Source organism: Mesocricetus auratus, unplaced genomic scaffold (genome assembly GCF_017639785.1).
Source record: "Mesocricetus auratus isolate SY011 unplaced genomic scaffold, BCM_Maur_2.0 Super-Scaffold_100010, whole genome shotgun sequence".
In the NCBI taxonomy this organism is placed as follows: domain Eukaryota; kingdom Metazoa; phylum Chordata; class Mammalia; order Rodentia; family Cricetidae; genus Mesocricetus; species Mesocricetus auratus.
Window position 1 is genome coordinate 66,483,556 of NW_024429194.1, and position 21,192 is coordinate 66,504,747.

At 41.8% G+C, this 21,192-nt stretch overlaps 1 protein-coding gene and 1 long non-coding RNA gene across 4 annotated transcripts in view; one reads left to right on the forward strand and one right to left on the reverse strand.

Annotated features, from left to right (window-relative positions):
• Window positions 1-21,192, reverse strand: part of Spats2 (spermatogenesis associated serine rich 2) — a 68,442-nt gene that overhangs the window by 15,180 nt on the left and 32,070 nt on the right. The window contains exons 6-8 of the mRNA XM_005067210.4: window positions 20,028-20,286; window positions 16,142-16,321; window positions 11,411-11,546 (exon numbers count right to left, since the gene is read on the reverse strand). Coding sequence (XP_005067267.1) covers window positions 11,411-11,546; window positions 16,142-16,321; window positions 20,028-20,286 — 575 coding nt within the window. The remainder of the gene's footprint in view (window positions 1-11,410; window positions 11,547-16,141; window positions 16,322-20,027; window positions 20,287-21,192) is intronic.
• On the forward strand, window positions 893-20,471 carry LOC121142878. 3 transcript variants are annotated; one of them, XR_005879992.1, is made up of 4 exons: window positions 893-1,023; window positions 1,867-1,976; window positions 3,613-3,681; window positions 20,292-20,471. It is a non-coding gene; the product is annotated as an uncharacterized LOC121142878 (long non-coding RNA). The 3 variants fall into 3 exon arrangements; XR_005879993.1 differs by having other exon boundaries at window positions 893-1,003; window positions 1,867-2,116; XR_005879991.1 differs by having other exon boundaries at window positions 893-1,003.

Below are 21,192 nucleotides of genomic sequence, written 5' to 3' on the forward strand. Positions count from 1 at the left end.
ACAGGAATTGAAAACAGAGCTTGAAGGAGCTCTGATAGGGGATGTTCTTCTGTATGTTTCTCCTATTGGTTGATGTATAAAAAACTGATTGGCCAGTAGTCAGGCAGGAAGTATAGGTGGGGCTACTAAAAGAGAAGAAACCTGGGGAGAAGAGACATGCTGGCGAAGGAGTAACATGCCGGATTACGGGTAAGCCATAGATAGCCTCATGGCAATACATAGTGTAATAGAAATGGGTTAATAATTAGGACAGAGCTATCCAGTAAGAAGCCTAAGTCATTGACCAAACAGTTTATGATTAATATAAGCCTCTGTGTGTATTCATTTGGGACTAAAGGGCTGCGGGATCAGGCAGAACAGAACCTCCATCCACAGAGCTCTATCAGTATTTCTAACTACCCAGTAAAGACTTTACAACTCATTAAGATATGTAACCTCTCATTAAAAGTTCCTGACACAATGGCTTTATGTATTCTTCTTAGGTCACTCATTTTAAGCAAAGAACTGAAGGCAGATGACATCTGCGATTTCCAAGTAGTCCTACCAACACATACACATAGCCAATATATACTACTGTTTTATCCTTTTATATTTGCTTTTTTTTGAAAGCTTACATCATAGAAAGTTGGAGAAATATGTTTACTACAACATAAACAGAAAAGGGTAGAAAGTTAAAATCAGAGTATCAGAAAGGTTAGGTTTCTGATAATAGAAGAGGCATATTTTTACACCAATTTATTGTAATTCAACTTTCCAAAACAGACATTTCGATGGAGTTTCGTATCTGTTGTTAAGCTAAACAGTGGTCCCAGCATGGAATGGTGGCTGAGAGATCCACTGTCCATGTGTGACGTAATAGTTCTTAGAATCATAAAAGCATTAGAGACCAGAGTGAACTCTCAGGGCCTGACAGAAGGTTCCTTCAGTCTGTCAGACTTCCTTGGCCTTGCTTACTCCAACACTTCAGGCACCTAAGCGTCCCTCAAGGCTCTCCTCAACAGCAGTATGCCACAACAGCATTGGGTAGACTGGGAAATGGCTAGTGTGATTTGCTCAACATTGCTGGGGCCCTGCCTGGAAAGATACTGGGTCTTATTTAGACAGGGTTTCTCTCTGTAGCTCTGGCTGTCCTGGAACTCGTTCTATGGACCTGGACCTTGGAGATCCACCTGCTTCTGCCTTTGCCTCCCAAGTATTGGGATTGAAGGCATGCACCACCACCCACCCAGCTTGGTGTAGAGAATTTCTGTATCTTTTCTTTAATCATGAAATACACTTTGCACCACTGATCACTATTACTAGGGAACACTGAACACTGAATAGTCTCTATCTCCTCTTCTCCCTCTAGGACTTCTTATAGCACTACAATTGCTTATTTTAAAGCTTTTGCACAATTTATTGCTCAGAGTAGCTGCTACTGCAGCATCACCACTGACATCTCTGAGATTTATGCTGTGCCTGTCATTTCAAGCAAGGTCTTTGATTGATATCTTTAACGCAAAGCTATTCATTTTGAGTCTGGCTTTGCCTTCAATAGTTCCTTGGCACCAGAAATAATCATCATTTCTTTATGGTTATTGCATTAGGAAACATTATTTTAAATACAGCTGTGGTAATTCTACAGCCAATTATGTAACAGAATAACATTATTATAAAATAATAATAAACCACTTAGTAATATTTTTACTTGCTCTTATTTGCTCAAAACTTAAAACATTTACTTTAATACATTTGCAAATCAAAGCAGAAACTGAATCAAAGCCAATGAAAACAATCTTATTTTTCATTTTAAGATTTTATTCTTCCCTTTTAAAACTAATAGAAATTAAAACAGAATTATCAATAGTTTTTTGTTTTCTGAAACAGGGTCTCTCTACATCTCCCTGGCTGTCCTGGAACTCATTATGTAGACGACCAGGCTAACCTCAGACTCACAAGATTCACCTGCATCTGCTGCACAGGAGCTAGGATCAAAGGTGTGCACCACCATGCTTGGCAAAAGTTAAGTGCATGGGTTTTTTGCCTGCATGAATGTCTGGTGTGCCTGGTGCCGAGACCAAAGGAGTGCTTAAGATGCTCTAGGCCTGGAACAACAGATGATCCACAGATGAATCTGGTATGCACTCATCTGTATGGGGGCTGGGAATCGACCCTGAATCCTCTGGGAAAGCAACAAACGCTCTCAGCTGCTGAGCCATCTTTCTAGTCCCCAACAGTCTTATTAGCAGAGAATGAATGCTTCCTATGCTTTTTAAACCTTCACATCCTAGCACTGACATTACTGGAATACATTCATCCTCCTGCGCTCTGAACAAAATAGACCATTTAGAGAGCCAGATCAGCTGGGCAGAGTAACCACAGCAAAACCAAACTCCTGAACTAGCACACATCACCTCACCAGACTCCAGAACTAACACACACCACCTCACCAGACTCCAGAACTAGCACACATCACCTCACCAGACTCCAGAGCTAACACACACCACCTCACCAGACTCCAGAACTAGCACACATCGCCTCACCAGACTCCAGAACTAACACACATCACCTCACCAGACTCCAGAACTAAGACACATCACCTCACCAGACTCCAGAACTAAGACACATCACCTCACCAGACTCCAGAACTAAGACACATCACCTCACTGTTGTGAAATTCTGAGGGCTCTTTTTGTATGGAGGGTTTTGCAGAGTACGTGGACAGGACTTCCATGTTTCTTTATTTTCTTGTTTTTTATTAACTAAATTTTCTTATGTTAATTTTTATTTATAGGGGTGTCTGTGTTTATGTGAATATACACATGTATGGGTGCCTGTGGAGGTCAGTTAGATACCCTGGAGCTGGAGTTATAGGAAGTTGTGAGCACCCCACTGTAGGTGTTGGCAATGATCTTGGGTCTTCTACAAGATCAGGAAACACTTTTCACCATCTCTCCGCCCTTATTTTACTTTTTCAGATAAGAGTTTTGCTATGCATCCCAGGCTGGCATTGAATTCACAGCAACCCTTCTGTTTCACCCTCCTGACTTCTGGGCTTACAAGCATGTGTCTCCATGGCCAGCTGATTCCAGAATTCAATTCTCAGAAATAGCTTTTTAAAAGTTTGACCTTTCCGGGCTGGAGAGATGGCTCAGTGGTTAAGAGCATTAACTGTTCTTCAGGAGGACCTGGATTCAATTCTCAGCATCCACATGGCAGCTCACAACTGTCTATAACTCCAGTTCCAGGGAATCCGATACCCATGGTGAAACACCAATACACATAAAATTACAAATAAATAGATAAATTTAAAAAAAGTTTGACCTTTCCTTTCCGCTCTTTTTCAATGGTTAAAAAAATCTGGATTCAAACCCAGTCAAAGCTTCCCATACCTGTAATCAATTATAGTACTCAAGCTCTGAGGAGGACCAGTTTGAGGCCAGCCTGGGCTATGTAGCAAGATCACAAGACTGAATGGTGTTATTTTATAGATGGCCAGGGAAAATAAGCAGTTGCAATCTATACTACCAAGAAGTTTGTGGCTAGATTCCTAGTTAAGGAAAATGGCTGGAATGTTAACACACATGGTGATGACTGCCTGGATTTTCATTTGAAATCACTGTTTTTGTGCAGCTTCTTTACAGAACAACGACATCCACATCTAAGACTCCAGAAACAGAGGAGAGCATGTGAACTAACAAGGTAAAGGCTACAGAATAAAGCAAACAGGGACACTTGTTAAGACACAGGAAATCAAAGTGTTTTACATATACTTTGTAGTGGGAAAGTATTAATACCAGGAATGACTTTTGGCTTTTATAGAAAATAAAAATTACTGGCTAAGGCAGAAAATTATTACTTCTATTCCAAAAAAGCATCATAATTTATGGGCAATGCAGTAAGAAAACAAACAAAAAACCAAGAGGGACTGATGTAATCTTTAAAGTTTTATTGTATTTATTTAGTCTATGGATGTGGCCAAGGCACACACATGAGATCAGAGATCAATTTATGGGCATTTGTTCTCTGCTTACACTATTTGGGTGCTGGGGAGTGAGCACAGGTCATTAGACTTGACAAAAAGTGCCTTTACCTGCTGAGTCAGCCCACCAAGCCCATAAGTGAAAGGTTCTTTTTTATTGTTTTTTTTTTTGGGGGGGGGGAGTTGAGTCAGGGTTTCTCTGTGGCTTTGGAGGCTGTCCTGGAACTCGCTCTTGTAGACCAGGCTGGTTTCAAACTCACAGAGATCTGCCTGCCTCTGCCTCACGAATGCTGGGACTAAAGGCATGAACCACCATCGCCTGGCTTTAAAATTATTAATTATTAATTTTTTTTGAGACAGGGTTTCTCTGTGTAGCCCTGGCTGTCCTGGAACTCATTCTGTAGACGAGACTGGCCTTGAACTCACAGAGATCCACCTGCCTCTGCCTCCTGAGTGCTGGGATTAAAGGTGTTTGCCACCAACACCTTTTTTTTTTTTAAAGACTTACTTATTTTACTTATTTGCATATGATTTTTTTTTTCAACAAACACACATGGAGTTTATTTGGGAAAGGAGCAAAGAGAGGGGTAGGTGTTGGCCTACCGGGAACAGAGATGGAAGGGGGAAGGGAAAAGAAAAGAGAAAGAGACATACAGATGGGGGTGGGGGGGGCAGGAGAGAAGGAGACAGGAAAAGTCAGGTGTGCCCCCAGGGAAACAGCAGGAAAGAAAGGAGAGAGGGAAAGAGAGAGTGGAAAAAGAGGAGAGGGGTTAAGAGAAGAGGGCAGAAAAGAAAAAGTGCATATGATTGTTTTGACGGCAAGTATGTATGTGAACCATATGCATGCCCGCTGCCTACAAAAGTCAGAAGGTATCAGATCCCCTGTAACTGGAATTATAGATGGTTGTGAATCATCATATGCGTCTTGGGAACTGAACCCGGGTCCTTCCTCTGTAGAAGCAACAGGCGCTCTTTTAACTGCTGAGCCATCTATCCAGCTCCCCAACTTGAGGCAGGGTCTCATGTAACCCAGGCTGGTTTTCAAGTTGCTATGTATGCAAAGATGATCCTCCTGCCAAGTGCCAGGATTACAGACTGCACCATTATACCTATTTTACACATAACAGTGTTGGGGACTAAACCCACAGCCTCTGCATGTTAGCCAAGCACTTGTTTTTCTTAAGAGAAACAAGACATAGATTCCTTGGGTAAATGCTCTTATTCAATTTTAGTTTTGACTTTATTCTTCTCTTCTTTCAGCTACTGTCCCCTACCTCTAGCTCAGCCTTGCCCTCCTGTAGGCCTCTGGGTCTTTCCTAAGCACAGTGCCCTATGTCTACCTTCTACCAACAGAAATTCTGTGGTGCCCCCACCCCCAGTTTTGATAATGAGTCATTCCTTCCAAAAACATTTATTAATTAGCCCTATCCCACCTGGCTGTTTCTACTTTAGTTTGAAATGGGGCCTTGCTATCTTGCCCAAGCAGGTCTTGAACTCCTGAACTCAAATGATCCTATCTCAGCCTCTGAATGCCATAGTTACAGGTAGATGCTATCAACCTCAGCCCCTTAATCTTAATACTGTTTCCATTCCTGAGCTATGACCTAAAGAAAACCTCAATCATGAGACTCCAAGTTGTGACTTAACAGTGGCTTCAGCTGGGCATGGTGGCATATGTTTTTAATTCCAGTACTTAGGAGGTAGAGGCATAAGAATCTCTATGAGTTTGAGTCCAACCTGGTCTACACTCCAGGTCATGCATAGCTATGTAGTCTTAAACTCCCCCCGCTACCAAAAAGACAAAAAACAAAAAAAAAAGAAAAACAAAACCAAAAAACCCTAAGAGTGATTTAAGACCTCCGATTTATAAAAACCAAAAGAACACTGAATATTTTGATGGGACATTTCCTCTTGTACATTTATTTTTGTGCACATTATGCATGTGTGCACATGAATGTGTGGTGTGCATGAGGCACGCACACCTCAGCTTGCATGTGGGGAGGTCAGGGAACAACTTTCAAGTTGGTTCACTTTTTCCACCATGTGGGACCCAGGGATTGAATTAAAATTGTCAAGCTTAGTGGCAAGTGCCTTTACTCACTGAACAATCTTTCTGGCCTTATAATTTCGTTTTACTAAATTTAAAATCCTTCATTTCAACCCTATTGTACAATGACAAAGTTCTAAATCCTATTCCACACTGGTTTATATGTTACAGCCATTTGGTTGAAGAAGGAATAATATATGTGACATATATCAAATGTGTCTGGCCTTCCAACGTTTAAGTACAGAAAATAAGTCATCAAAAAGGTATGAAATGAAGGTTACTGGGTCAGAATACACACAGATTCAAATATTGGACCTGTATCTTGTGGTATCATATTAAGCAAACTATATAACTAATACTCAAGTCCCCCTTTTTTTACTACAATAATAATAATAATGATAATGATAATAAAAAACCCAACTACTTAGTAGGAAAGAACTCAGGATAAATAATTCAGATAATATATCCAACCACATTTATTAAGCTATTTGTGCTAGCTAGTTTTTGTCAACTTGATACCTGGGAAGAAGGAATCTCAACCGAGAAACTGTGTCTATCAAACTGGCCTGTAAATATGTATAAGGCATTTTCTTGATTGCGAATTGATGGGGGAGGCCTAGTCTGCTGTGGGTGGTGCTGCCCCTGAGCAGGTAGTCCAGGGTTAGCAAGTGTATAACCAGGGCTTCTTCATGATGCCTATTTCAGCTCATACACTGACTTCTCTCCAAGAAGAACTGGGAATTGGGGCAAATAAACTTTCTTCACCAAGTTGGTTTTGACCAATGTTTGTCACAGCAGCAGAAGGAGACGACAGCATTCCTAATAGTAACTTTCACAGACAGTTTAGAGACTTTTTAATATTGGTATTTCATAAAACTAAAACTTCATTTTTATTCAAAAAGGAATCCTAGGCAGGCATTGGTGGCTCAAGCCTTTAGTCCCAGCACTCGGGAGGCAGAGGCAGGCAGATCTCTATGAGTTCGAGGCTAGCATGGTCTACAGAGCAAGTTCCAGGACAGCCTCCAAAGACACAGAGAAACCCTGTCTCAAAAAAACAAACAAACAAACAAACAAACAAACAAACGAATCTTAGCATATCTTCTGTTGGCTTTTTGTAGCCAACACATTGAATGACAATCTCCCACCACACACGACACCTTCCAGGATGCACTTATTCTACATCCTGCTTCCTTAACTGTCTTAAACTTAAGCCAAGTAACTACTCTCACAATGTAAATTTTATTGATTAACAAGAAAAGTAAACCTGAGTCTAGAAATGATTAAGTCATCTTAAGTAAGTATAGATTTTAAGTTTAGATACTAGAATTCTGATTTTACTTTCCTTCAGGTATGGGTCAGCTTTTATAATCTTACTGTTACAAATCTGAGGTTTGAAGAGAGATCTGGCACCAGTGAGATCTCTAGCAATCTACAATGATGGCATCAACTGGCAAACTAAGCAATAGTAGAGAGACCACCTTAAATGCCCATCCCTGATAATGAGTTTGACAACTACCTTATATGCCATCCTAGAACCTTCATCCAGTGACTGATGGAAGCAGAGGCAAACACCCACAGCTAAACACTGAGCTGAATGAACTCTTGGAACCCAGTGACAGAGAGGGAGGAGTGATGAGCAAAGGGGTAAATAATGGGCTGGTGAAACCAGCAGAAACAGCTGACCTGAGCAAGGGGGAGCTTTTGGACCCCAGACAGACAGCTGGGAGGCCAGCATGGGACTGATCCAGACCCCCTGAATGTGGAAGTCAGTGAAGAGGCCTGGACAACCTATGGGACCCTGGGCAGTAGATCAGTATTTATCCTTGGCATACAAATGGACTTTGTGTGTCCATAACACAAAGAGGGATGCTCTCTCAGCCTGGACTCTTGGGGGAGGGCCTGGACCCCGCCCTGAGCGAAATGACAGACTCTGGATATCCTCTGTGTGGAAGGGAGTGGGGATAGGGTGGGAGGCTGGGGGGATGGTGGGGGAATGTGGGAGGAGGGGAGGGAGAGGGAGCTGGGATTGACATGTGAAGCAAGCTCTTTTCTAAAAAAAAAAAGTAATAAAAAAAAAAGAATCCTTTGCTTTAACACTATAACAAACACAAACATGACTTTCTAACTAGCATTGACTTCAAGCTGTTTGGTGCCAAGTGAGATTAGCTTACCTGTCCATTATACCTTTAAGTAACAACTACAAGGTACATGGAGGAAGGCGGCTTTTAAAGTCCCATCAGCCTGAGAAGGGGCCAGCAGGAAAGAGCAGGGCATCTCTGTTCTCGAGCTCAACTAACCTGGCTGTTAGCCTGCCGATCAATAGTAAGCACACAGTTCCCAGGAAGGAAACCATTTTACTTGTCGTTTATTGAAGGAGGTCCCTCCTGGCTGGGTTCCAAGACAGCTGGAACTCACAAATCCCTCAGAAGTGTGTTTCCTGGCTTAGGCTTGCTGAATGGAATTGGGTTCTGTGGCTGAGCAAGCAGTAAACTGGATGATCTTAAGAGACTAGAGACCTATCAAAGCAAAGCTGTGAAAATCTACACTTAGCTGTTTTTCCAAATATGCCAATAAAATGGTAAAAATCTATACACAAAACATGGCACCTCATCCTTGCAGATGGTCAGAGCAAAGAGACATTGGCAGTTTGGGGCACTGGCTGCACTTAGCTACAGACTGTCACACAAGAGCGCATCAAGTGGGGAAAGTGGCACCGATTCATATATGAAGAGGAAATTAAGTTAGGAGACAGTAAGTAATTTGGCAGGAGCAAAGATGTGCATCAAGAAAGAGAACACGACATGGTGTTCTAGCCACAAAACTGAAAGGCAGAAATTGGGGCTCCAAGGCAAGGTTAGATTAGGAGGTGAACAAACTGTCTTAAACAGTACTTTATTTTAGCTAGGCAAGTGGTGTGGGCTTTGAAAACACTTAGAAAAAGCAGAGCCGGGTGGTGGTGGTGCAGCCTTTAATCCCAGCACTCGGGAGGCAGAGGCAGGTGGATCTGTGAGTTCAAGACCAAGCCTGGTCTACCAAGCAAGTTCCAGGACAGGCTCCAAAACAATACAGAGAGACCCTGTCTCGAAAAAAAAACAAAAAACAAACAAACAAACAAACAAAAAACACTTAGAGAAAGCATGAGGCCCCCCCCCCTTTTTTTTTTTTTTTTTTTTTTTTTGGTTTTTTGAGACAGGGTTTGTCTGTGGCTTCGGAGGCTGTCCTACTAGCTCTTGTAGACCAGGCTGGTCTCGAATTCACAGAGATCCGCCTACCTCTGCCTCATGAGTGCTGGGACTAACAGGCGTGTGCCACCACTACCCAGCAAAAAAAAAAAAAAACCCTTTCTCAAAACACCCCCTCACACAAACACAGTACTTTTTGGTTATAAGGACAATGTTTTGGAATTGCTACTTCATTTTTATTACCTCACTCTTTTTTCAACCCCAGAGACAAGAACTGAGGGGACCCACAACTATAGTCCTCTCTGGCCAGCTCCCTCTATAGCTGTGGTACACAGGGACCAAAGAGGTATGGTCAGGCATAACCTAACAGTCCATGGACCATTAGTAAGAAGACAGATGACAATCATAGGGCAGCAGAGGGCTCTTTTCACCACTCACTGTAAATGTAAACAGTTCTTACATAAGCAGAATGTGCAGCCCTAATCCTTAAGTCACCCTAACCCCTGTTTTCCTGACATTTTCTTTTTAAAACTTTTATTTATTATGTGTGTGTCTGTATGGTAGGAGAGGTGGGAGGTGCACGTCATGGCACACGTGTAGAGTCAGAGAACAGCTTTCAGGAGGTAATTCTCCCCTGCCACCATGTGAGCCCTGGGGATTGGACTCAGGTAGTCAGGCTTGGAGGCAAGCACCTGTTGAGCCATCTTGCCAGCCTTTTCTTGACATTTTTGAAAATTTGGTCCAAACCATTCTTTAAAAAGCACCCCTTAGAAATACAATTCCTAGCTGGGCGGTAGTGGCACATGCCTTTCATTTCAGCACGCGAGAGGCAGAGGCAAAAGAATCTTTGACTTCAAGCCTGGTACAAGGACTACCAAGGCTACACAGAGAAATCCTGTCTCAAAAAAACAAAAACAAAAACAAAACAAAAAAAGAGCCAATTACCCAGAAAAGAACTGTGTTTAAACATGTAACACCTTAATACCAAATAAAACAACTTTATTATACCAGCATAAATTTCTCCCCAAGGACTCAAAGATCAAACACGTTTGAGAAAAAAATAGTTTAGGTTCCCCTTTTAGTTCACAATTAGAAATGAGGAAGCACTGAGGTTCAGGTTAAACTTTTTTTAAAGTGTTTTCTGGGGTCTGAGGAGATGGCTCAACAGGTAAGAATGCTGTCTCTTCAACACTGGGACCTGAGTTTGAATCCCCAGCACTCACACAAGAGACTGAGCATGGCTGTAGATGAATGTAACCCAGCATTGAGGGGTAGCTCAGCCACCTAGTAGAAAAGGGAAACTTGTGGAACAGTGAGAGACCCTGTCCTAAGGCAATGTCTCAACAACAGGGATGACACATAATGCCCTGTTCTAGCCACCATTTGCATACTCAAGGGTCCACACACTCACATGCACACACCACACTCCCCCTCTCCACACACACACAATATTTTCAAGGCCTGGAAGATGGCTCAGTGCGCAAAGAAAGCACTTACAACACAATTGTGAGCACCTATGTTTGAATCTCCAGAACCCAGACAAAGTCAGGCATGTGGTGGCAGCTATCTATATTCCCGGTGTTCCTATGGTAACATGAAAGGCAGACAAGACAATTCCTGGAAGCCCTTAGACCAGCTGCAGGTGTACTGCAGGGGCAAACAGGAGACCAGTTTCCCTAAGGTGGAAGAGGACCACCGACACCTGAAGTTGTCCTCTGACGTCCATACATGCTCCGTGGTACATGAACACTTGCACTCAAACACACACACACACACACACACACACACACATTTTCATATATCTTTAACATTTCAAATCTCTTTGTTTATTTGTTTTTTGTTTTAAAAATAAGATCTCAATTGTAGCCAGGCTAGAAACTGTGGTGATCCTCTTGCCTCAACCTCCCAAGTGCTATGACTACAGGGTGACCCAACATAACTAGCTTTCTACTATGGTTTTGATCTAGCTATATGTCATTTATTATACTGTTGGCTAAACAGGTGGACCCTACTCTATAATTATTTGTCCTTTGCCAAATATATTACCATTAAGCCCATTTCTAGAGCATTGTGAGTTCTACTCAATCCCATACTGTAGCCAAAAGAAACTGAACAAGGCAGAGAGTTAAAGTTTTTAAGTTTCTCCCCACTTGTAGTTAGAAGGGGATTAAAGCGCTAGTGAACACTGTGCTGTGATGTATCAAATGCAACTTCTCTTACCAGCTTTGCAATTCAGCAAATGCTTGTTTCATTTTCTTAATGGACGCATCCATCTCTTCTTTAACTACAACTCGGTATCGCGCAAGAGACACTGTGCAGCGCTGAAGGTCTTTCACAGACTTCTCAATATTAGAACCTTGGAGGGAAAAAAAACATTATTTTTAAGGGAACATGTAAATTAAAAGTTGGATCTGAATGTGTATTTATAGTCAAACGTCATATGGACTAAGAATGTAAACCAAATGACCACCTTCCCAACAAAGGAAACAATTTTTCAAATTTTCACATTTTTAAAGTAAGTATCCTAATGAAAATGAAGAAACAGGATGTGGGTATCCTCTCATATTAAACAATTAACACATAACACAGAAGAAATATATGAAATAATGGTTCTAACAACAATGAACAGTAGCCAGTACTTCCCCTGGAAAAGCAGAGACAAATGAAACAAGGCACTCTCTAACCTGCAATAAAGAGAAGAAAAAATTCCAAGCCTGGCAGTCTCCTGAACTAAAGAAACAAGGAGGCTAAGTAGAATTCTCAAGATGGAGCATACAGAAATTTATACAAAGATGAAGCAATAACAAGCTTTGGTACTAACCAGTGCATGGGCACACTGACACCACCAAGTCAGCAAGGAGTGGAAGATGGCCAGGCATCACCCAGACCAGGGACAATCTGTCCATAATAGGAAGACAGAAAAACCTCACATACTACATATGCAGGCTGCTCACACTACATACAGCAAGATGCTTGGATGGATACTGCCCCAACAGGGAAGAAAAGTGAGCTCTAGTGTCAAAGTTGCTCTCATCTAATCTAACAAGGTTCAGAAGCTTCACAATGTTTTCACATAACTGAGTCACAGAACAGACACAGAATATTGAAAAAATTCAAATACCTAGCAATCAAAAAGAAAAATTTATATTTGGATTCTATTAAAAATCAGGCATATAAAAACAGAAAAATATATTAAAAATAAAACATGATCAACTATGAAGAGAAAAATCACTAGAAACAGATGCAGAAATGACACATGCTAGAATCAAGTATGAAAGGACATCAAAAGCTGAGGATTTGGGCTGGAGAGACGGCACAGCAGTTACGAGTACTGTCTGCTCTTCCAGAGGACCTGGGTTTGATTCCCAGCACTCACACACCAGCTTATAACTGTATCTCCAGCTCAAGAGAATCCAGTGCCTCCATGGGTACTGAGCTTACATATGGTGCACAGACATGCATGCAGGCTACTAAAACAAACACATAAAATAAATTAAAAACAATTTTGTTTTGTTTTTTGCTTTCTTTTATAAGAAAGGGTTTCTCTGTACTGTTTTGGAGGCTGTCCTGGCACTCACTCTGTAGATAAGGCTGGTCTTGAACTCACAGAGATCTGCCTGCCTCTGTCTCCCTAGTGCTGGGATTAAAGGCGTGCGCCACCAACACTTTAAGATGGGGATTTCAGGTTAGAGGTAGTGCTTTGTCTGGCATACCCTGGGCTTAACCTCTAGTACCACAGAGGAGTATGTGTTTGGGGGAGGCACCAAACAGCTACTATCAGACAAATAAAGACTCACGTTAAACAGAGATATAGCAAACATTTCAAGACTCTTCAACTGAACTTTCAGAAATAAAAATAATATCAGACTAAACTGTTTTTTAAAAAAGCAGTGAACTGGGGTTGGTGGCGCATGCCTTTAATCCCAGCACTCTGGAGGCAGAGGCAGGCAGATCTCTGTGAGCTCGAGGCCAGCCTGGTCTACAAAGTGAGTTCCAGGACAGCCTCCAAAACAATACAGAGAAACCCCATCTCGAAAAACAAAAACAAACAAACAAAACAAACAAACAAAAAAAGAGCAGTGAATCTTAAGGCAGCAACTTCAGAAACTATTTGAAATAAATAAAACAGACAAGAAATAAAATTGTTTGAACAGGTATCATATTTTCAAAATTCTCCAAATGACAGGGTCTAACAGAGAATTCACCATGTAGACTTTATGAAATTAAAAGGTTTTCATTTTATAGTGCAGTTTGAAACATTACACATGGAGAAGTCACCACCATAGAAAGAGGGAGTACATTCATCTACCCAATACAGCTTTAAGTTTCTAAGAGTCCTACTAATCTTTCTATCTAACAAGACCAATGTTCTATAAATGGTGATATGTTAGGATCATGACTACAGGAAGTTTGTAATTACACAAAAATGCACATTTTTGTTTTCTCTGTCATCTCTGGTTTCTGAGATCAGGTCTCACTCTGTAACCATGGTTGGTTGTGGAACTCGTGTGTGTATACCAGTTCAGCCTTGAGCTTAACATGATCTTCCTGCTTCTTCCTCCCGAAAGCTGGGATTAGACACCAATTACTAGCAGTTGTGTATGATGTGTGTATAATATGGGCGCACACACACACACACTTCCAATTTTACATGTGTGTGTGTACATGGAACAGTATGTGCCAGAAATCAACCGTGAATATCATTCCTCAGGAGCCACTCACCTTTTGATATTTTTTTGTAAGATTTACTTTTTAATTTTACTTCTGCCTGCATAGATATGTGTGTACATTGTGTAAACTACCATGTGGGTTCTGGAAACTGAACCCTAGTCCTCTGCTAAAGCATCAAGTGGTCCTAACTGCTGAGCCATCTCTCCAGCCCCCGCCTTATTTTTTGAGGCAGGATCTCTCACTGGAATCTGGGGCTCACCTCAGGGTAGGCTGGCAGGCCCCAGAGACCCTTCTGTCCCCACAGCACAGGGCTTTCCGTGTACACGGCCTCATCTCAGGTCCTCACGCTGCACAGCAGGCACTGTGCAGACTGAGTCATCTCCCCAGTACTTACCTTTCTAATTGCATCAATCTTTTGGTGGAATCTTGGTATACTGCCCAGGTCAACCATAAATAAACTCCTCAGCTTAAGTGACCCTCCTGCTTCAGCCTCTGGAGCAGATAGAACTAAAGCCTTTGCCAATGGATCCAGTTAACTTTTTTTTTTTTTTTTTTTTTTTGGTTTTTCGAGACAGGCTCTGTAGTTTTTGGAAACTGTCCTGGAACTCTCTTTGAAGACCAGGTTGGGCTCAAACTCACAGAGATTGGCCCCTTCTGCCTAAAGGTGTACACCACCACAACCCAGCTCCAGTTAACTTTTAAAATAAATTCTTCCACCTTCCAGTTTGATTTCCTTTAGAATTTATCAAAAAGCTTTTAAGCCATGTGCATACCTTTATTTTTGCTCGACTGGATTTTCTCAGACTGGCCATTCAGCAGCAAGCTGAGGGCTACTACCAAAATGAAAAGGAAGTGCTAACCAAAACGTAGGTCATGGGCTGGCAAGATGGTTCAGAGGGCAAAGGTCCTTGCAGCCAAACCTGACAACCTGAGTTTCATCCCCAGATGCTATGAAGGAGAAACAGAACTGACTTTAAAAAAGATTTTATTCAAGTATACGGTAGATAGGCAAGAAAGCATATGCATACACACACACACACACACACACACACACACACAAATAAATGAGTGCTGGCTAAGCAGTAGTGGTGCATGCCTTTAATCCCAGCACTCAGGAGGCAGAGGCAGGAGGATCTCTGTGAGTTCCAAGGCCAGCCAGGGCTACAGGACAGTCAGAGCTACACAGAGAAACTCTGTTTCGAAAACAAACAAATGTAAAAGTTTCAAAAGTGTTTCATGTGGAAGAAATAATAAATAACTGCAACTTATGATGGTTCTCTAAATTTCTATTTCACTGTTAACTTCAGTGGATCACCATGCTTAGATGTATGAGGTATAGATGAGCTAGCATCTCTGTTTAATAACTGACTATTCATTTAAATTATTATTGCAATATATGAGAAAACAAGAGTTGTTGGGTGTGGTGATGAATACCTTTGATCCCAGCTCTCAGGAGGCAGAGGCAGACAGACTTCTGTGAATTTGAGGTCAGCCTGGTCTACAAATAGAATTCCAGGCCAGAGAGAGATACATGGTTAGACCCTGCCTCAAAACAAAACACACAGACACACACACAAAGTTATTACTAGTTGGTGTTAAACATTATTCACTGTTGACAAAGTCAACTGCCTTAGCCCAGGCTAATCTAGAAGCTGTGGTCTTCCTGATTCAGGCTAGGATTACAGGTATATTCTAAGCACTTCAACTTCCTAACAAAAAAAATCATATTTTAAAAGCAAAGAGCGCCAGGCATTGGTGGTGCACACCTTTAATCCCAGCACTCAGGAGGCAGAGGCAGGCGGATCTCTGTGAGTTCGAAGCCAGCCTGGTCTACAGAGTGAGTTCCAGGACAACCTCCAAAGTAATATAGAGAAATCCTGTCTTGAAAGAAAAATAAAGATAAAGAGCTACCACCAATCAATACTACGTATTTCAGAGGTCAAGTTCCTGTTAGAGCCTCTGTCTGCTGGACTTTAGGAAGAGCATGAGCTGGAGAGAGCAGTGAAAACATCCTGTCAGACACAGAGGAGAACAAAATAGCACAAACAGCTGCAGTGACGAACAGGGGAACGGGTCAGGGTTAGCTAGGTCATTCTGGCAGTAACACTGCAACTCACACAAAGGTCCCTGTTGCTGTGTCAAGACACTGACACATGCAAGGATTACAGCACAGACTACCACCTGAGGCCTCTGGAACTTCAGCTACAGGAGTAATAGTCAAGCTGTGTTCAATTTGGTCAAACAGTTGTTTTTTCTCTCCCAAGTAGGCCTTCGATTTACCTAGCCTTTTATTGGTGGAAGACAGTGGAACATTCTCCATTCCCAGATTTGAAACCTGGGCTCCTGTGGTGGCTTTTGAGAGAGATTTGGCCGCATTCCTGGACTGCTGGGCATTCGGAATAGAGTGCGTCGTCAAAGATTTGGGCTCGAAGTCAGACACACCATTCTCCAGCACAGAGCCTGTCCAAGAAAGAGAACAGTGGTTTGGAGCAGTGTGGGGTGAATTATCTAAGCCATATTCAGGACACAAAGGAAGCAGGAAAAAGTATGTTAGACAAAGTCACACCTATTAAAAGACTGTTAGCTTCCATAAGCTACAATGAAGAAAAAGTTCAATAATGTCTCAGAGGAAAAAAAATAATTTAAAAGCTTTACGGAGCAGAGAAAGGGCAGAACTGGAAAATGAAAAGAGAGCTTGTACACAATGAATTGAAATCCACTGGTTATCTTTGGTTTGGTTTGTTTAAAGTCAGGTACAATATTTTTCTCTGCATCTTTTTAAAAAGAATGTGTGAATTAGCCAATAAAAGAACAGCTAAAAAGCAGAATAAAATTCTTGCACTAGCAGGTAGGCGGTGGTGGTGCACACCTTTAATCCCAGCACTCGAGAGGCAGAGGCAGGTGGATCTCTGAGTTGGGTGCCAGCCTGGTCTACAAAGCTACACAGAGAAATCCTGGAGACTAGCATTACCTTTATGAAACCAGGGATACTAAAGCAGAAGGAATAAGATTAATAAATAATTTTTAAAATGCAAATAGTTACATGTTTAATCATTTTATTTTGTATACATGGGTTTTTTGCCTACATGTGTATCTGTGTAACACAAGAAAGCAGTGTCCCCAAAGGCCAGAAGAGGGTGTCAGATTCCTTGGTACAGATGGTCATGAGACACAATGTGGATGCTGGGGATCAAACCTGGGTCCTATGCAAGAGAGATCAGTGCTTTTAACCACTGGCCCATCACTCCAGCTCCTCCAAAAAAGTTAGTTTTTTCTTCTGTTTTGTTGGAGGAGTGAGAAGGGTCTACATAGACCTGGCTATCCTGGACCTCTTCATGTAAGACCATGCTGGGCTCAAACTCAGAGATCTGTCTGCCTCTGCCCCTCAAGTGCTGGCATTAAAAGCATGCACCACTATGCCTGGCTTCCAAACAAGTTACTTCTAAAAGAGAAACATTCATAGTTTCTACTCAGTCCTTAACAAAATTATTAACAGATAAATGTACCAAGTACATGAACTTCTAACTATTAGCTAATTTTAATTCTTTACTAGAAAACATGTGTAGGGAGGCTGGAGAGATGGCTCCACAATTAAAAACACTGGTTGCTCTAGAAAACCTAGATTCAGCTTCCAGCACTTTATTATTTATACGGCAGCTCACAACCATAATTCCAATCCAGGGACTCAGCACCCTCTCCGGCTTCCACAGGCACTAGGCATACATGTGGTGCATAGATATTCATGCAGGCAAAACACTCATAACTAGGGGGCTGGAGAGATGGCTCAGAGGTTAAGAGCACTGACTGCTCTTCCAGAGGTCTTGAGTTCAATTCCCAGCAACCACATGGTGGCTGACAACCATCTACAATTCAATCTGGTGTATATGTAATAAATAAATAAAATCTAAAAAAAAAACACTCATAACTATAAATCAATCTAAGAAGAAAATTTTAAAAAAGAAAACAAATATAGGACTATAAAAGTAATCTTTTTTTTTTTTTTTTTTTTTTGGTTTTTCGAGACAGGGTTTCTCTGTAGCTTTGGAGGCTGTCCTGGAACTCACTTTGTAGACCAGACTGGCCTCGAACTCAGAGATCCGCCTGCCTCTGCCTCCCGAGTGCTGGGATTAAAGGCGTGCGCCACCAACGCCCGGCTAAAAGTAATCTTTTAAAAGACCCACAAAAATCTAGTTGTTAAGAAAGCTATGATTGCCAGGCGGAGATGACATTGGTGGTACACACCTTTAATCCCAGCACATAGGAGGCAGAGGCAGGTGGATGTCTGTGACCTTGAGGCCAGCCTGGTCTACAGAGTGAGTTCTAAGACAGCCTCCAAAGCCACAGAGAAACCCTGTCTTGAAACCCACACCCACAAAAGAAAGCTATGATTAGAACTGGAGGATGGCTCAGTGGTTAAGAACACTGGTTGCTCTTCCAGAGGACCTGGGTTCGATTCCCAGGATTCACATGGTGGCTCACAACCATCTTCTGATACCCTCCTCTGGCCTCTGCAGCTAACAAACACATAGACATACCTTCATTTAAGAAAGCTATGACAATTAATATTACATATTCCTAAAACAGTTTTACTATTTTCTTCCTGTACTGATGACTATTCAACTAATTCGCCTACCACCCCCCACTGTGATCTAAAACACCACCCTTTCTTGGACAGGATCTGTGCTGGAAAACAGTGTCTTTGACTAGCATTCCTCACATGTTCCTAAGAATGACATCATCATCTCGTCCTCATTTTCTATCATATTTTAAGAGATCTTTAAAAGGTCACTCTTATCCCTAAATACTAAGGCATCCCTCTGTTACTGAATGTCAGAAGTGTTAGGACTATGTATTTAAAGAATAATTTGAAGAGAGAGTAGGTCATGGGGGAACAGGAAGGCTGAGTGGGGGGTAGAATAGGGAGAAGAGGGAATCATAGGTTAGAAGACAGATCAGGCACCAGTGAGACCTCTAGTGATCTAAAGGGATGACACCAACTGGCAAGCTAAGCAATAGTGGAGACACCACCTTAAATACCCATTCCTGATAATGTACTTGATGTCCACAACCATCCTAGAACCTTCATCCAGTGACTGATGGAAGCAGAGGCAGACACCCACAGTTAAACACTGAACTGAACCCATGGAACCCAGTGACAGAGAGAGAGGAGCGATGAGTAAATTGGTAAAGAATGGGCTGGCAAAACCAGCAGAGACAGCTGATCTGAACAAGGGAGAGTTCTTGGACCCCAGACCAACAGCTGGGAGGCCAGCATGGGACTGATCCAGACCCCCTTAGTGTGAGAGTCAGTGAGGAGGCCTGGGTAACCTATGGGGCCCTGGGCAGTAGATCAGTGTTTATCCCTGGCATACAAATGGACTTTGTGTGTCCATAACACAAAGAGGGATGCTCTCTCAGCCTGGACTCTTAGGGGAGTGCCTGGACCCTGCCCTGAGTGAAATGACAGACTCTAGATATCCCCCTATGTGGAAGGAAGTGATGATAGGGTGGGAGGATGGGGGGGGGGAGCCCGGGAAGAGGGGAGAGAGAGGGAACTGGGATTGACATGTGAAGCAAGCTATTTAAAATTAAAATAATAATAATAATAAAAAAGAGTAATTTGAGACGAAGGAACAAGAATACTACTGGTTTTTTTGTTGCTGCTGCTGTTGTTTTTTGGTTTTTTGAGACAGAGTTTCTCTGTATTGCTTTGGAAGCTGTCCTGGAACTCACTCTGTAGACCAGGCTGGCCTCAAACTCAGAGATCTGCCTGCCTCTGCTTCCGGAGTGGTGTGATTAAAGGTGTGAGCCACCACTGCCCGGCAATAGCTTATTGTGAACTCTTCCATACCACAGGAACAAATACTATAAAAGATCAATTATTCTTAATGTAAAAAGTGTCTCAAACAGGAGACCCCCCCACTACTTTTTGAGTGAATTAACTTCCCAAAATCTGTTAGAAAAACAAAAAAACTCACTCTCTCCCTTCATCTCCCCCTCCTTTCCCCCTCCTCTCTCCCCCTTCCTTCTCCACCCCTCTTCTCTGCTTCTGTCTTTCTCTCTGCTCCTGGTTAGCCAACACCTCACTTCTCTTCTTCCCTCTCCGTTCAATAAACTCCACGTGGGTTTGTTGAAAAAAAAGAAAGAAGGAAGGAAAAAAACTCACCAGTTCTATCCAGTGTATCTGGTGTGGCAAACTCATGATCCTCCAGTTCTCTGGCATCTATTGAAAGTGTCTCCAAACCTTCACTGAGTGAGTCCACAGACTCAGCATCATTGATGGCACCATTAACGTGGTAACCGTTAATGCCACCTTTCTCTGAAGATGCAGGCTGTTCCTCTTGAATCGGTACTGACTTACTGGAGTCTGGGGCATTACTGTTTGCTTCTGATGCAGGTTTTGGTTTACTTTTCTTCTTTTTGTTCTAAGGTTATCAAAGATTTGAAAAAAGAAAAGAAAAAGACCCTCCAACACAGCTCAAAGAGATAACCAACTCTAGCTACAAAAGAAGTCAGTATTACCAATTTGGCATACATTCTTCTAGAAATTGAAGATAATTGTGTTTATATTGAACTAATGACAAAAATACTTTACTACGTAAAACTGCATTTTGAATGAACTCAAAATATTTTTTGTAACAAAACCTTATTTATTTATTTTATGTACATTGGTATTTTGCTGCATGTATGTCTGTGTGACGGTGTCAGATCTTGTAGTTACATACAGTTGTGAGTTGCCATGTGGGTGCTGGAAATTGAGCTGTGTCCTCTGGAAGAGCAGCTAGTGCACTTATCTCTCCAGCCCCCACAAAACCTATCTTAAGCAAAACGAAAAGCTATAAAATATGAAAAAAGTGTAACATTTTAAAAGTGAACTATAAATAGAGCTCTAAAAACCCAACAGAGAAAAATATAATCTATAAACAATTCAATGAGGTGTAACCTCAGTCCAATAATTGACAAATAATGAAACCTGCACTGCAGTATGGTTTTTCAACTACTAGATTAGCAAAGGTCAAAGAGTTTAATGACATAAAGTCACTGGTTCCACTTAACAGTTTTGACTGCTCTAGAAACATCTTCATAAACAACAGTGTGAGTGAAAATCTGGTAATGCTTTGGATTTACAAACACACACACCCCTTTCAACCAGCAATTTTAATGTTAGCAATTTATCCTGGCCAAGATTGACAAAAGTATACAAGGCTACTACTCATCATAGCACTGTTATGTTAATATTAATAAAGACTGAGAAGCCATGCAAATATGTCAGTAGGAGACTTATACATTCCACACTGTTACATGGAATGTACAAAGAAAATACATATTTG